The 16638-nt window shown below is 32.5% G+C and overlaps 1 protein-coding gene across 1 annotated transcript in view; it reads right to left on the reverse strand.

Annotated features, from left to right (window-relative positions):
* FAM227B (family with sequence similarity 227 member B) overlaps positions 1-16638 on the reverse strand; it is a 315782-nt gene that overhangs the window by 265293 nt on the left and 33851 nt on the right. Inside the window, exons 7-8 of the mRNA XM_051980612.1 lie at positions 6549-6650; positions 3409-3535 (exon numbers count right to left, since the gene is read on the reverse strand). Of these exons, the coding sequence (XP_051836572.1) occupies positions 3409-3535; positions 6549-6650 (229 nt within the window). The remainder of the gene's footprint in view (positions 1-3408; positions 3536-6548; positions 6651-16638) is intronic.

The raw sequence follows: 16638 nt of genomic DNA on the forward strand, positions 1-16638 counted from the left end.
GGCAGCTAGGTGGCACAGTGGATAGAGTACCAGGCCTGAAATCAAGAAGATTGACCTTTCTGAGTCCAAATCTGGCTTCAGATACTTACTAGTCATGTCATCCTAGGCAAGGGACATAACTCAATTTTAATTCTGTTTGCCTTGGGTCTTCATCTGGAAAATAAGCTGGAGGAATAAAAATGTCTTTGCAAAGAAAACTCCAAATGAGTTCATGAATAGTTAACTGCAACTGAAATGACTTAAAACTACAACCAAAAATGGTTCTAAGATGTTCAATTTCTTGTATAAGACTAAAATTCTTAATAATACTTTCTCTAATCTTCCCAGCAGTAAGGATTCAGGAGTACATTTCAAGTAAAGAGAGGGCAACATCAATGAAAATGAGATTGGAAATGGGCAGATTCCCTTTGGGAACGGTTAGTAGGGTGGGTGGAAAATAAGTATGAGAGGAGCATAGTTAGCTAGAACTGGCAATATGGATCAGAGGAAGATTTTATAGGATTTTTAAAGGCAGGAGTATGAATTTTTTATTAGGCAATTGAGACCAAGAAAGTGATTAGCATTATAAATTTAGCAATAGAATAAAGGCTGGACTAGAGAGTGGGGGGAGAATGAAGGTAGCAAGGTAAAAAATTAATTAGAGTATGCAGAAAAAAGGTAATGGGACCCCGAACGAGTCTGGTAGCAATCTGAATGATAACAACAGTGAACATTTATATATGACCTTAAGGTCTGCAAGGTACTTTTCAGAAATTATCTCATTTTTCTTCACAACAGCTCTGGGAAATAGGTGCTATGATTGTCCTTGTTTGACTGATAAGGAAGCTGAGGCAGACAGAAGATTGGAATGAAAAAGAGTAAATATATCTTTTATCTTGAAGAATAAATTATTGTCATTCAGTCCAACTCTTTGTGACTCACATGGAGGTTTCCTGGCAAATATGCTGGAATGGTTTGCATTTCCTTCTCCAAACCATTTTACAGATGAGGAAATTGAGGCAAACTGGGTTAGGTGACTTCCTCAGGGTCACCAGCTAGTAAGAATTGAGGCCATATTTGATCTCAGGAAAAGGACTCTTACTGACTCCAGGCCCCACACTCTAAACATTGTATTACCTAGAATAGATATAACTTGACAACTTTGAATGTGAATCTACTTTTAACTTATGTTCTCATAATAGTGTTATAAAGGAAGTATGAAGCACTTATTGAGCCCTTTAGGAAATGTGAAGTTTTGCAATCAGATTTGATGTAGGTAGTTCTTAGCTAGCTGAAGAATCAGTCATGTTCCTGGTAGTATATTTGTCAGCTATCAAGTCACTTGTGGAAGTCCTCTCAAGTTGGGAGAGATTTAGCCCCGGCAGTCAAGAATTGAGCTGTGGAGATGGCCTGCTCCAGAGGCCAGCTGAATGACTTCTCTAAAATAGACTCTGTATTATGGGAGATTACCATGAGGATACTTCAAGGATAAAGAGACACTGAAGCTTTCTGGTGGCATGAAAGTGAGATACTTTGTTTGGCCATATATGTTCCATACAAGTATACCTCTTTAGTATTATATTTTCGGAGCGTGCCAGCTTTTTCCACTGATACTTTGTGTTTGTAGGAAAGCACACCTCAAATATATGGGAAAAATATTTTGCTGCTGCTCTTTGTGATGTGCCAACAAAAATATCTTTACTTTGAGCTAATCATATCAACTGGATGAGTGTTAAATATTAACTAAGAAACAAACATTTATTAAGCATCTACTATGTGCTAAGTGCCATTCTCATTGGTGGTGATACAAAGAAGGGTAAAATATAGCCTCTTCTCTCAAAAAACATTATAATGGCACAGAAAATATGCAAACCTCTATTACAAATAGGCAATATTCTGGGAAAATTAGGGATAATTTCAGAGAAAATGAGTAAAAAACTTTTCTTGTAGAAGATGAAAATTTTGCTGAAACTTGAAGGAAGTCAGAAAAGCTAGAAGGTGAAGATAAGGAGGAAGAAAATTACAGGCATAAGAAATAGTCAGTTAAAAATTTGGGAAATAAAATGCCTTGGTTGAGAAACAGGAAGACTAATGGCAATGGATCACATAATTAGGTGGGAGGGGAGGGAATAATGAGGTAGAAGGTAGAGCTACCGTTTTAGAAGAGTGAATCTAGAGCTACTTTGAACCTGGAAGTATATACACAGTTATTCAAGTGCAAGTTGGACAGGGACTGAAAAAATGTAGCACAACAAATACAAGGAATATAATAATAATTATAGCAATAACAACTATTTGTGATTATTGCATATTGAAAATTTACATATCACTTTCCTTATCCTAAACTCTTTGAAATAGGCAAAGCATGTATTGTTATCCCTATTTTCTAGATGATGAGACTCAAGTTCAGAGAGGCGGTCACAGGACTTGCCAATGGTCATATAGTTATTAAATGTCCCACAGCAAGTGTGTGCAAGCATAATACATATTGAGTTCTCTTTCAGTTTGGGAGTAAGGGTTCTAGGGAAAGGGAGGTGTTCCATCCAAAGAAAGTCAAATCATAAAAATAGAAAAGAAAGCACCCTTATTTCAAAGGCAAACTATACTTAAGTTATTGCTTTTAAAAAAATATTACTTTTTTGGGGGGAGGTATGACTCTATGATTTCATTGGTATGGTTAATTTCTGGTAGCAGACTATTGATTTGTGTGTGTCTTATGTCATATAAAACTGGAAAAAATGGAAGCAAGATTATGTTGTTTCTTCATTCTCGAGGATTATAATGATTGGTTGAGAGATAAACAGAATAAGTTTCAAATCCACTGAAACCTGATCTACTATTAGCTGGGGTCCCTGGAAGACAGATATCAAACACATGGTCCATGGGGTTGCAGCCTGAGTAGGGAATGAGCAGGATTAAAATGTAATTGGGAAATATTTAGCAAAGTAAATAAAAATATAGCAAAAGATAGATAATATCACATTTTAAAACTTAGTGAATATGATACTAATCCAGATGTATGTTTAGTGGCCTCCATTTATATTTGAGTTTGACATCACCAGTTTAGATTTTCCCCTGGGTTTGGATCATCCCTTGGTTTAGACCATCCTCACAACAAAGAATGCAACAGATACACTATGTAAAATGCCTTTATTATAATGGTCATTTAGGAATCTCTAATATTCAAACAAGTTATAATATTTAGCTTCTTTGGTTAATGATAAGTTCATCTTAATGTACCCTAATCTTGTCATGGAAAAATAAAGTATTATGATTATTTGGAAGCATATGGATGTTTCATGTTATAAATCAATGGACTATGTTTTGCCAATATTTAAAGAAAAGTTGTTTTTGAGTATATATATTTTAAAACAAAGTAAATTAGTCTTAGCGTTAAAAAATGTGAATATTTAAATAAAATCATAGTACCTGTCATCCACTGAAAAATAGTCATCACTAGTTCGTCTTTAAATGCATCATTAAATAGATGAGAGGAGTCTGGAAATGCTTCTTGGAATATTGTATAGATGGCTTGTGCCACACAGTTGGGATAAAGCTATAAAAATACACAAAAACATTAAGTATCAAGGGGAGATTTATCTAGGTAGTTATTACATTGGTTCTTTTTTGTTTTTTTTCATCATATCTGTTTCTAATTTGGTGACAATTTGTAACTTGCATACCTCCTCCAAAGAGGGTAGAGGTGAGGCATAAAATGGAAAATCAAATATGTCAATTTGTTCATCTTTATTTTAAAAAACCCAAAACCAGTTCTTGGAATGATTTGGTATGGGGGAAAAGGTGAAATAGTCAAAATAAGGATAATTACCTAAAATATGATTTATACACATTTATAATCATTTACGCTCATTACCACATTTAACTGGAAAAACTGAGACCATTTACTTCTTAATTTCATGCCAGTCAGATGCTTTTTGTAACTATTTTTCCTTCATTTCTATCTCACATGAAGAGGTGGCTCTCTTCCTTGCCAAGGCAAATTCTTTTACAAGCATCTTTGATTGCATTTCATTCTGTATTATTCAGCAGATTGCCTTTTCTCATCCCTACTCTCATTTCTTTTCCCTTCCTTGCCTTCCCTTTTCTTTTCTTTTCTTCCCTTCCATTCCTTCTTGCCTTTCTCTTCCTTTATCCTTTATTTCACTTATTTCCAATCTCTATATAGTGGTTGTTTTCATTCTGCCTACAAACAGATCCATATATTCTCTATCCTCAAAAAATCTTCAGTGCATCCATCTCCCCCCATTATATAGTATCTTATATCTTCCCTTTTGTGGAGAAACTCTCTGAGAATCAAGACTCCTCCATTCCCTCTCCAATGACTTGTTTAACAGTCTTAATTGACTTCATAATTCAATCGAAACAGCTCTCTCCAAAGTTATCAATGATCTATTATCTATTAATTGCCAAATATAATGGCCTTTTCTTAACGTGTGTATGTGCATGCATGTGCATGTGCACACATGCATTTACTTCTTTGCATCTATTAACAATGTTTATCATCCCTTGTTCTTTGATACTCTCTTATCTCAAGTTTCTATACATCACTCTCTTCTGGATTTCCTCCTATGTGTCTGAAAATTCAGTCTCCTTGCTGAATTTTTGTCTATGTTATGCACTCTAATTGTGTGTGTGTCCCTTAACTCTGTCATCAATGTTCTCTTCTTCTATCTTTATATGATTTTACTTATTGTGAGATCTTATGAGCTTCATGGATTCAATTATCATCTTTATGCTAATGATTGTCATATCATATCCCCAATTTCTTTCCCAACTTCGTTTTTTATCTCTAATTACCTATTGAATGCCTCAAACTAATTGTCATGCGGATATTTCAAACTCAGTTGTGACTGGCTTTTTGTGATGCCATTTGAGTTTTATTGGCAAAGATCTTGGTGTGGTTTGCCATTTCCTTCTTCAATTCATTGTACAGATGAGAAAACTAAGGCAAACAGGGTGAAGTGACTTGCCTGGTCACATAGCTAGTAGGTATCTGAGGCCAAATTTGAACTCAGAAAGATGAGTCCAGATCTGGCACTCTATCCACTGTAATGAATGAATAAACAAATATACATATGTACTTATAATGTATATGTATTCATATATCTATATTGTAGATATATTATTAATAATATAGTAGGTAGTTAATAAATGCTTGTTGACTGACTGATAGGGAATCAGTGTGATCTACTGGGAAGATGAACAAACTGATATCCAGGGTTTTTGTTACTACCTATTTGTCACCCTATTTGGGTGATTGTGAGCAAGACATTTCATTTCTCTGGATATCATGATGTAAAATGATGCATTTGAAATAGATAGTGGATTAGGTTTAGCTCACATTTTCTCTAAATATGGATATAATTATTATTAAAATATTTTTCTTTTGCAGTATTGCAGAGCCAAAATTGATTCAATGGAAGTACCAATCTATTCTTTAGATAGTGAAACAGAGAACTGATAATCAATTAATGGCATTATATCAATAATACTGTAGTGATCTATAAAAATTAATTCATCTTTCTAAGTATCAAAATGGATTATATTACTTTATAAAAGAACTTCCAATATGTTCTAACATTAAAGCTATTTTCACTATTATAAAATTCTGGATTCATGATTGTATGTAGATGCATATGAAATTTAATTCAAATATACTACTATTGACTCATCTACAAATTGGGTTAGGAACTGAATCTTTAATCATTAGAAAATGTAACCCCCAGGTGAAAATCTTCTTATTATGTGCAGATCAGAACTTTCTCTACAACTTCTGAGAGAAATGCATAGACCACTGAGAAGTAAAGAGATTTGTCTGATTACACAGCCAACATTTGTCAGAGGTGAAACTAGAACCCAAGTCATCTGAGTTTCAAAAGCATCAGTTTTGTTGATACTATTTTGAAGGTTAACCACTTGTTAGTTTAAGTAAAATCTATATCTGATATATATGGATCAAAATGTGATAACTGACAAAAGGCTTGATATATAAATATTATTTTTGGAAACCTTAGCAGATTTAAATCTTTCCATTGCATTAGCGATCTCATGCAGAGTAGAACAATCTTAAACAAGTAATTAATCTTGCCAACAGGAAAGTTAAATCTATTGATTTGTTCATTGTTTTTGATTGCTGAAGACATTAGTCTTTGATCTACAGCCATAATATGTAACATACATTTATATTCTTTGTATGCCTGAAAAGATGCCTCAAAAGAAAGTTAAAAATAAATATCTAATTAGAGATTACTAGTAGGTAGATGAATGGATTTACCTACATTTAATTTCCATAGTCCTGGTGATTATTTTTTAAATAATGATAAAGTTTGAAATGGTGCTCAAAATTCAGAAAAAAAAACTTAATTCTGACACACAGTAAGGCAATTCCTATTCATGAATATTTGACATTACCAACATTTATTCCATGATAGCCATAATGATCAACCAAAAGTTTTTTTCTTACACAGTAAAAAGCCCTGAAAAATTATCTATTTTGTTAATATTCAAAACTAATCAGCACAACTAATTAATTTCTATAAAACTTTTACCTTATAAAAAGTGTCTTTTCTATAGTTGGGGGCTTTCATGATAACTGACACAAAGCTTTCTGAAATCCTATCAAACAAGAGATCTTCATCATGTTGATTATGCTTTAAAAAAAGAAACATTTATGAAAATAAGCCATTGAATTGTAAAATAAGTATAGATTAAGAAACATTTATTTTAAAGGAATCAATATAAAATTTTTTCTACAACATAACCACTTGCAATTATTTACACTTTGATGCAGTTAAAAAAAATTTTTTTTTTGTTTCAGTATAGTAAGTAGCTGAGGAGGTACCACTATCCCACAATTTGTTGGGATGAGGAAGTCATTGTTACTTTGATCTAACTCTGCAGACTATGAATAGGTGGATAAAATTAATTCCATTTATAACTTTTTGATTACATTATTTCAGTCAGACTTAATAGAAGAGATTAAATATATTAATATTGAAAATGTAAAGTTCAAATTTAAAAATTCAAAACCAGAAAACAAATAGAAAATAAAAGGAGAAATAGAAATGTCCTTTTCTAGTTACAAAGGTCACACATGTATTTTCTGTTACATCCCAATGGATTTATTTTTATTGCCCTTTAGTTCACCTGAAATTTTTATTCTGGAGGCAATCTGTGGATTTTTTTTCTAGTGGCACTTTGTTTTGTGTATTTAAACTTTCTGGAAGTTTTCTTGTATTTTATTTTATTTTATTTTATTTTTTTTTGCATTAAAGTGTTCAGTTTTCTTCCTTGTCTCATTCTTTTGGAAGTTTGATAATTTTCACATTGTCTCCACTAAGATCAATGTGTTTTGCTTATTTGTAGATTATGCATTATTTTAATGATATTGCTTTTTACTTCTCTTCTTTCAGAATGTCCTTCATTCATGTGCATTTTTATTCCCAATTGGTAATTCACTTTTTTGTTGCTTGCTACTGTAGATTTAAATTTTTCTCTTCTGCTAATCAGTGCTACTGTGCAGGGCATAAATTTTTTTTAAACTTTAAAACAATTTTCTTTTAAAAACATTAAATGTTTAATTAAACATTAATAATAATATATTAATATTGCAATATAAACATAATAATGAAACATCAAATTAAATACAATTAAAGTTAAGTAAAAATAAAAACATTAAAAACATGTCTTCTTTCTCTTGAGTTTTATTTACTGTTTCCACTTGTGCAGGTATCCAAAAGATCCTCTGTCTCACCAGGTGCTTTTTCATTTTCTTTTGTCAGACAATATTTATTCATAGATACCTTTACTCTTTTACCTGTTCCAGAAGTATATTTTCTGTCATTAGCATTTTCCTTGGTTTATAGGCTTATGTTCAGGATCTTTAGATTGAGATTTCTTTTTCTTTAGATATTTGATAATGTCAGTCTTTTTTATTATTTTCCTTTGTTCACTTTCTGACTCTCTTCCTTTTGATGGTAGTGTGTCTGAGAACAAAACTTCAAAGCATTCTTAGCCTCTTTCCATGTTGGGCAATTGAAGTCTCAGTCCTAAATGATTTCTGTGACAACAGAATGGTCTCATCTAGATTATGCTCATTTCTTTAGGCTTTTTGGAGGGCCACGCATGTGTCTTCCTCCAGTTTCTTCTGTTTCTCTGTTCTCTGACTGAATTCTGTTGTTACATAGACTTTTTTTATGCAGGTCTAGTTTAACTTTAGAAAAATTCTCATTATAATTAATCATAACAAAACTAATAGAAATCATGTATATATATCTCAATAGACGCAAAAAAAAAATCTTTGACAAACTACAACACGCAGTCCTATCAAAAACACTGGAGAGTATAAGAATAAATGGAATGTTCCTTAAAATGAAAAGCAGAATGTATCTAAAATCATTAGCAAGTATTACAAGAAATGAGGATAAGCTAGAAGCGTCCAAATAAGATCACAGGTGAAGAATGCCCATTATCACAACTTTTTTTTTATTATAGCTTTTTATTTACAAGATATATGCATAGGTAATTTTTTAGCATTGACAGTTGCAAATCCTTTTGTTCCAACTTTTTCCTTCCTTCCCCCAACCCTTCCCCCAGATGGCAGGTTGAGCAATATGTTACATAGACTTTTGCATCACCGCTATTTTGGCCTGAGCAAGCTTCTGCCATTTCCATAGTATTGGGAATAAAGGATAGACATGAATTTTGTTGCAAGCCAACAGTTTAATTTATACAGCTGCCACCACCAGAGTATGATGAGAGAAGTTGTACTGAGTTCATGTATTAAGGGTTAGATGTTAATTACTTTTTCTATTGTTGATTCATCAGGTTATTATTTCATTTGGAGTCTAGGTATCATACACCATAGTAACAGCTATAACTTTTTATCTCTTGCATATAATTCCTAGTTTGTAGAGTTTTGAGAGCTCAGGAGGATCAGAAAAAAAGTCTTGTCTTTCATCTTGTAGGACATGTGATTCATATTTAACTACTTTATTCAAAAGTGAGAGTGATGTCCTATGAGTCAAAGCCATGCAGTATCACTCAGAGAATACTACTGTTAAAAACATCAGCTTTTGTGACAGGCAGCAGCTTAGGATCCCTGAAAATATTCCCAAAAGTGATTCAGTCATTTCTCCTGCTCCTATTAAATTTTGAGGTGAACTCATTGGGCACCTACTATCATTGTTACACACACACACACAACACACACACACACATATGCATGCACACACATATATTATTTTACTCTTTCTCAAATCTTGTTTACTGATTTCTATAAACTTTCCCAAGTTTGCTCCATCTTAAAAAACAACATTCATTACATATTAAAATGACCACCAGCTATCTTATCATCCTCACTAACATTTTATCTTTCTTTACTTTCATAGCCAAAATCCTTTAAAAAACTGCCTACATTAGGCATCTCTGCAACCTTTCCTCATTTTCTTGCAATCTGTCTTCTGCCTTTATTATTCAACATGAATCTGTTCTCTTCAAAGTAACTAATGATCTAACTCGACAAGTTTAATGTTTTCTCATTTCTCATTCTTCTCAACTTCCCTACAGCATTTGACACTGCTGACCATCTTTCTTCTTCTGGATAATTTACTCTGGATTTTCCTTATTCTTCTTTTCCTTCATTCTTCTTGTACTCTTTCTCAATTTTCTTTGCTATACTTTTGTCCATATCAGATCACTAATAGTGATGTCCCCACTGATACATTGTTGGTGGAACTGTGAACACATCCAGCCATTCTGGAGAGCAATTTGGAACTATGCTCAAAAAGTTATCAAACTGTGCATACCCTTTGATCCAGCAGTGTCTCTACTGGGCTTATACCCCAAAGAGATACTAAAGAAGGGAAAGCCTGTATGTGCCAAAATGTTTGTGGCAGCCCTGTTTGTAGTGGCTAGAAGTTAGAAAATGAATGGATGCTCATCAATTGGAGAATGGTTGAGTAAATTGTGGTATATGAACGTTATGGATTATTATTGTTCTGTAAGGAATGACCAGCAGGATGAATACAGAAAGGACTGGTGAGACTTACATGAACTGATGCTAAGTGAAATGAGCAGAACCAGGAGATCATTATATATCTCAACAACGATACTGTTTGAGGATGTATTCTGATGGAAGTGGATCTCTTCGATAAAGAGAGCTAATTCAATTTCAATTGATCAAGGATGGACAGAAGCAGCTACACCCAAAGAAAGAACACTGGGAAATGAACATAAACTGCTTGCATTTTTGTTTTTCTTCCCGGGTTATTTATACCTTCTGAATTCAATTCTCCCTGTGCAACAAGAGAACTGTTCAGTTCTGCACACATATATTGTATCTAGGATATACTGTAACCTATTCAACATGTAAAGGGCTGCTTGCCATCTGGGGGAGGGGGTGGAGGGAGAGAGGGGAAAAATTGGAACAGAAGTGAGTGCAAGGGATAATGCTGTAAAAAATTACCCTGGCATGAGTTCTATCAATAAAAAGTTATTTTTAAAAAAAATAGTGATGTCCCCCAAGGCCCTGTTCTAGGCTTATTTTGTTTTTTCTAGGTTTATATGATGAGTGATTTCATCAGCTTTCAAAAGCTTAACTATTATCCCTATTTTAGTGATTCTTAGATCAATATATCTACTCCCAGTCTCTGAGGAATTCTAGCTGAGCATTATCAACCATTTATTGGGCAATTTAAAATGTATTCCTATAGGCATCACATTTTAATATGTTCAAACTAGAATTTAGTAGCTTTTATCTTCAGACTCACCATTCTTCCACATTTCTTTCTAATCCATGAGAGTGCCACTATCTTTCCATTTACTCCAGTCCATATCCATGCTTTCACTCTTTATAGCTCTCTCTTGCTTAAATCCTTATATAAATTCAATTACCCACACTTTGTAATTTATTTCTCTACAGCATCTCCTTAATATGTTTCCTCATCACTTATGCAATTACTCAACTAGTTCAGCTCCTTATCATTTCTTATCCATACTACCAAAATAACTATCCATTTGGAATTCTTACCTTAAGGCTTTTACTTCTCCATTCTAACCTTCACATAGTAATTTTGTTAAAGCATATGTGTGATCATTAAGTAAATTCTAATAGTTCCTAATTATTTTTGGAATAAAAAATAAACTTCGGTTTGGCATTTAAAGCTCTTTACAACCTGCTCTCTTCCTCTCTTTGCAATATTTTAACATGACTTTCTTCCCCACAAGTTACAGCCTAAACACATTTACTTATTTTCTGTTCTTCACACATTCTTATCTCTATTTCTTTGCACTGGTTGTATCCCATACCTGGGGATACCTGGAATGCAATTCCCCCTAACCTAGAACTCTTAAGACTATATGGTTTTCTTTATGATTCATTTCAAATACCACCTCCTGCAGGACAATTTTCTATCCCCCTTTACCAGATAATAGGTCCTTACTATCCTAAAGTTCCCTTGTATCACTCTATTTATTTTGTGGGTGTGTATTTATGTAAATATATGTGTGTGTGTGTGTGTGTGTGTGTGTGTGTGTGTGTGTACATACATATATATGTCCTCTACATTATAATGTAAATTTCTTTTTTTTACATTAAAAAATGTGCTATTTTTACTTTGTCTTGGCATCACTAGCAACTAGCACAGTGCCAGACACATGGTAAGACTTAATAAATGTATATTAATTCTTTGAAAAATATTTTATTGGTGCATTTTTTATTACTGTTACTTCTAAGTGCTTCCCTTTTCACTCTCCACAACTGAACCCTCCATTTTACCAGAGAAATGTAGCTAAACATGTGCTCGTTATAGCCCATCATATCTTTTTCAAGAGGAGAGATAGTTTTTCCATCAGTTCTCTATAGTCAGGATTAGTTATTGCATTAATCAGAGTTCTGACTTCTTTCAAAGTTATTTTCCTTTTCTTTATTGGGATCTTCATGTAAAATGTTTTCTGCTCATTTCAATCTGCATGAAATCACCTATAGAAATTGCTGCAAAGTCTTCTTTCCAATGTAATTGCTTCTATTCTATTTTAGCTGCATTAATTTTGTGAAAAGTTTGCAATTTTACTTAAAATTGTCCCATTTGTCTTCTATGACTATCTCTGTCACTTCTTTCATTAAGAATTATTTCTCTAGCCATAACTGTTATCACTTTACAATCTTTTCTATATTATTTTTTATGATATATGAATACACAATTTAGCTATGTATCTAGTTGGAGCTTTTTGTGATGTGTAATGTTACATGCTAGTCTGAACCAAATTTCTGATAGTCATTTAACAAGAAATTTGTAACTTTGAGGGAGACTAGGTTAAGGTATAAATACATAGCAGACATATAAATAGAGATGATTCTTCCAATAGAATTAAGACAAAATATGACGTAGAGTCAAGATGGCAGAGTGAAAGGTTACAATTGCCACAGGTTCCCTAATATCTGTCCTACAAAACAATTACAGAAATCACCAAAAGAATTCTGAGCAAGAAATACAAGAAAAAAGAAGATTCTAGAAAGATGGCAGAGTAGGTCAGAAAATTACAAGATCTCCAGATTTCCCCCACAAATAATATAAAACAATGCCTGATGGTGAAAATAGAATGATATAAACAAACAAGAGTTAAGGCAGAGCTATGGTCCTTCTGGGACAATTGAAGAAAATCTGAGGAAAGATACTGGAATGTAGGTCTGGCCTATGTGAAATATAAACATCTCCAGGCTAGATCCCCTGAAACAGCAAGTTGGGAGGACTGGGAATTGCTGAGTTGTGAAGCAGCCTCAGCCCCAAACAAAATTGTCTCACATATTTTTTATTTTTTAATTCTTTTTATTTTGTTTTATTATTGCTTGATTTCATATAAGTGACTTCTCCTTGCCCAATTATGGCACCTTGCAGACATTATGGGGAATCTAGAGTTTGAATTGGAGATCATTAAGGGAACTTCTGCTGATACCCTTATCAGCATTAGGCCCAGCTGTGCTGCTGAGACAGGGCCTGGCAGAGGGTGGCGGGATTTTGGGGGACAGAAGAAATGAGCACAATCCTAGTTAGTGCAAAAGCAATGACAGAGGGACACTGCTGGCTTTGAACACTTATAGAAGAATGAAGTTCTCTATTTCAAGTTCTAGACCAGAGAGAAGAACTTAAGGAGGACCTGAGGCCAGAAACGCCATCCTCCATACCACAGAACTAGAGGTGCTTATACCAGCAATTTGATATATGAGGAAAGAAAAGAGCAGGAAAAAGAGGAAAGAATCTAAAGCTATAATGGGAATAGGGAGGACTGAAGTTCATCTTCAGAGGAGAATACTGAAGCAAAAAAAAAGCCTCCCCTACCCCTACTCCCTAACCCTTAATATTTAATGATCACCTGATCAAAAATAATTCATAGAACTCAAAAAAGACTTTTTAAAAAATGAGAAAGGTTAATGAAAAACTTTCTTAAAAAAGGACAATCCATCAAAAACAAGATTATTAAAAGAAAGTCAACCAACTAGAAAAGGAGATCCAGAATCTCAAGGAAGAAAATGATTCTTTGAAAACCATAATTGGGCAAGGAGAAGCCAGTTATATGAAACCAAGCAATAATAAAACAAAATAAAAAGAATTAAAAAATAAAAAAATATGTGAGACAATCTCATGAGAAAAAAAGCTGATTTGGGGAACAGATAAAAAGAGAAAATATAAGAATAATCAGACTATCTGAAAGGTATAATAAAAAAGAATCTTAATACAATAACACAGGAAGTAATAAAATAAAATTGTCCTGAAGTATCAAAAAAGGAGAAAGGAGAAATTAAAAAAAAAAAAAAAAACCACTGTTCACCATCTCAAAGAGATTCTACAAGGAAATTCTATAGGAACATCATAGAAAATTCTGCAATTCCCAGGTCAAGGATCAAACAAACAATACAAGTACTGCAGAGACAACAATACAAGTACTGCAGAGACATAATTGAAATCATATAAGACCTAACAGTGGCTACATTAAAAGACCACAGACCTTGGAACACTATATAACAGGGAGAAAAAGAACTAGCATTTTGGCTGAAAATTATGCAAAATTAAGCATATTTCTGAACAAAAAACAACAAAAAAGGATATTCAATGAATCACCAAACTTTTAGGATTTTGCTGCAAAAAGACCCTAACATAATAAAAAAATTTGACATATAAGATCCAAGAGAAATATAAGGAAACAATGACTAATTTTAAGGAACCCAATAAGGACAAACTGTTTTAAGTTTTATATATGGAAATGTAAATCATATATCTAAGACTGTCATTAGTAATTGGGTAGTTCAAAAGAAAGATTAGGACAGAACTGAGTATGATGTGATCTTAAAAAGCAATACCATATAAGCAAAAAGCAAAAAGAGTAATCATGTTATATAAATGAGGTGCAAGAGGAAAAACAGACATCAGGGAATTAGATGGGGGAATAGGGCTAGTAATTCTGGAATTCTACTCATTTGGGAATGGGCTAAAGAGGGAACAATATCTATATATCTATAGATACGTATGTAGATATAGATATAGATATATATGGGTGTAAAAATCTTCTAAATGTATAAAGAAATAATAGGAAACAGGAAAAGGGAGTAATTAATTAATGGAAATGGGATAAAGTATGTATATTCCTTGAGATTATAGTTCTGGGGCTTCGCAACAATGTTTGTTGGGGTTTTCCTTGTGGGATCTCTTTCCAAAGGTGATCAATAGATTCTTTCAATTAGTATTTCACCCTGTCTTTAGAATGTCAAGGCAGTTTTCCTTGATGACCTCTTGAAGATTGCTATCTGACTCTTTTTTTGGTCATATCTTTCAGATAGGCCAATTAGTTTCAATAGTGAATGTGAATGGAATGAACTCACCCATAAAATAGAAAAAGATAGCTGAATGAATTAGAAAGTAGAATCCAACAATATGTGGTTTACAAGAGACATGCTTGGAATGGAATGATCCACAGGATTAAAATAAGGTGAAGCAGAATTTATTATATTTCAGTTGCAATTTTTAAAAAGTCAGGGTTATCAATCATTAGCTCAGATAAAGCAAAAGCAAAATAGACTTAATTAAAAGACATTGAGAGAAACTAAATTTTGTCAAAAGGAACCATAGATAATAAAACACTATAAGTACTAAATATATATGCACTAAATGGCACAACAACCAAATTCTTGAAGGAAAAATTAATTACAGGAGAAAATAGGTAGTAAAACTATACTAGTGGAGGCTTTATCTTTCTAAGACTTAGTAATACCTAACTATAAAATAAATAAGAATGAAGTTTTGGAGATGAATATAATTTTAGAAAAGTTAGATATGATAGATATCTGGAGAATATTGAATAGAATTAAGGAGTATAACTGTATATGGAATCTTCATGAAAATTGATCATGTATTATGGCATAAAAACCTCACAAACAAAAGCAAAAAAAAAAAACCACATATATTTATTTTACCCTTTTCAGACCATAATACAACAACATTTACGTCCAATAAAGGGGTTTTGAAGCGCAGATTGAAATTAAATTAGAAACCGAGTAATCTAATTCTAAAAAGTGAGTGAGGAAATGAGCAAATCACTGAAACAACCACTAATTTCATCAAAGATAATGAAAACAATGAGACAATATATCAAAATTTATGGGATGCAGCCGAAGTTGTACTTAGGGGGAAATTCATATCTCCAAACACTTACATAAATAAAATAGAAAAAGAACAGAGAAATGAATTGTACATGCAGCTAAAAAACCAGTGAAAACAAACAAAAAACCCAATTAAACATCAGCTTAGAAGACATGAAAAACTGAGAGAATTTAATAAAATTAAAAGTAAAATAGTGATTGAACTAATAAAACTAGGAACTAGTTATATGGAGGGAAAACAAACAATGAAACAGATAAACCACTGGCTAATATGATTTTTAAAATGAAAAACAAATTACCAGTATCAAAAATCAAAAGAGTAAATATATCATCAATGAAAATGAAATAAATAAATTATTAGGAACTATTGCCCAACTTCATGCTAATAAAACTGACAATCTAAATGATATGGATGAATATTTACAAAATATAAATTGGTTAGAATAACCAAAGAAACAGGATATTTAAATAATCCTGTTTCAGGAAAAGAAATTAAACAAGCCAGGTTTGTTTTAGATTCTCTTAAAAAATGCTAAAGCAGCAGATGGATTAACAAGCAAATTCAATCAACTCTTTAAAGAACAATTAATTAGAGTACTATGCAAATTGTTGGAAAAATAGATAAAGGAGTCCTATCAAATTCTTTTTATGACAGAAATATGGTTTTGTTACTTAAATTAGTAAGAGCAAATACAGAGAAAGAAAATTATAGAACAATTTCTCTAATGAATACTGATGTAAAAAAAAAAACTAATTAAAATACTACCAAGTAGAATATAGCAATATAATGCAAAGATCATATATTAAGACCAAGTGGGAATTATACTATTAGTATAAATTTTAAAAAGCATAAGCCAAATTGATCAAATCAATAGCAAAAGTCTATGATCATAATAACAAGTGCAGAAAAAAAAATCTCGTGACAAGATATAGCATCCATTCCTATTAAAAATATTAGAACAGGAATAAGTGGATCTTTTCTTAAA

This window comes from Antechinus flavipes, chromosome 2 (genome assembly GCF_016432865.1).
Source record: "Antechinus flavipes isolate AdamAnt ecotype Samford, QLD, Australia chromosome 2, AdamAnt_v2, whole genome shotgun sequence".
NCBI lineage: Eukaryota > Metazoa > Chordata > Mammalia > Dasyuromorphia > Dasyuridae > Antechinus > Antechinus flavipes.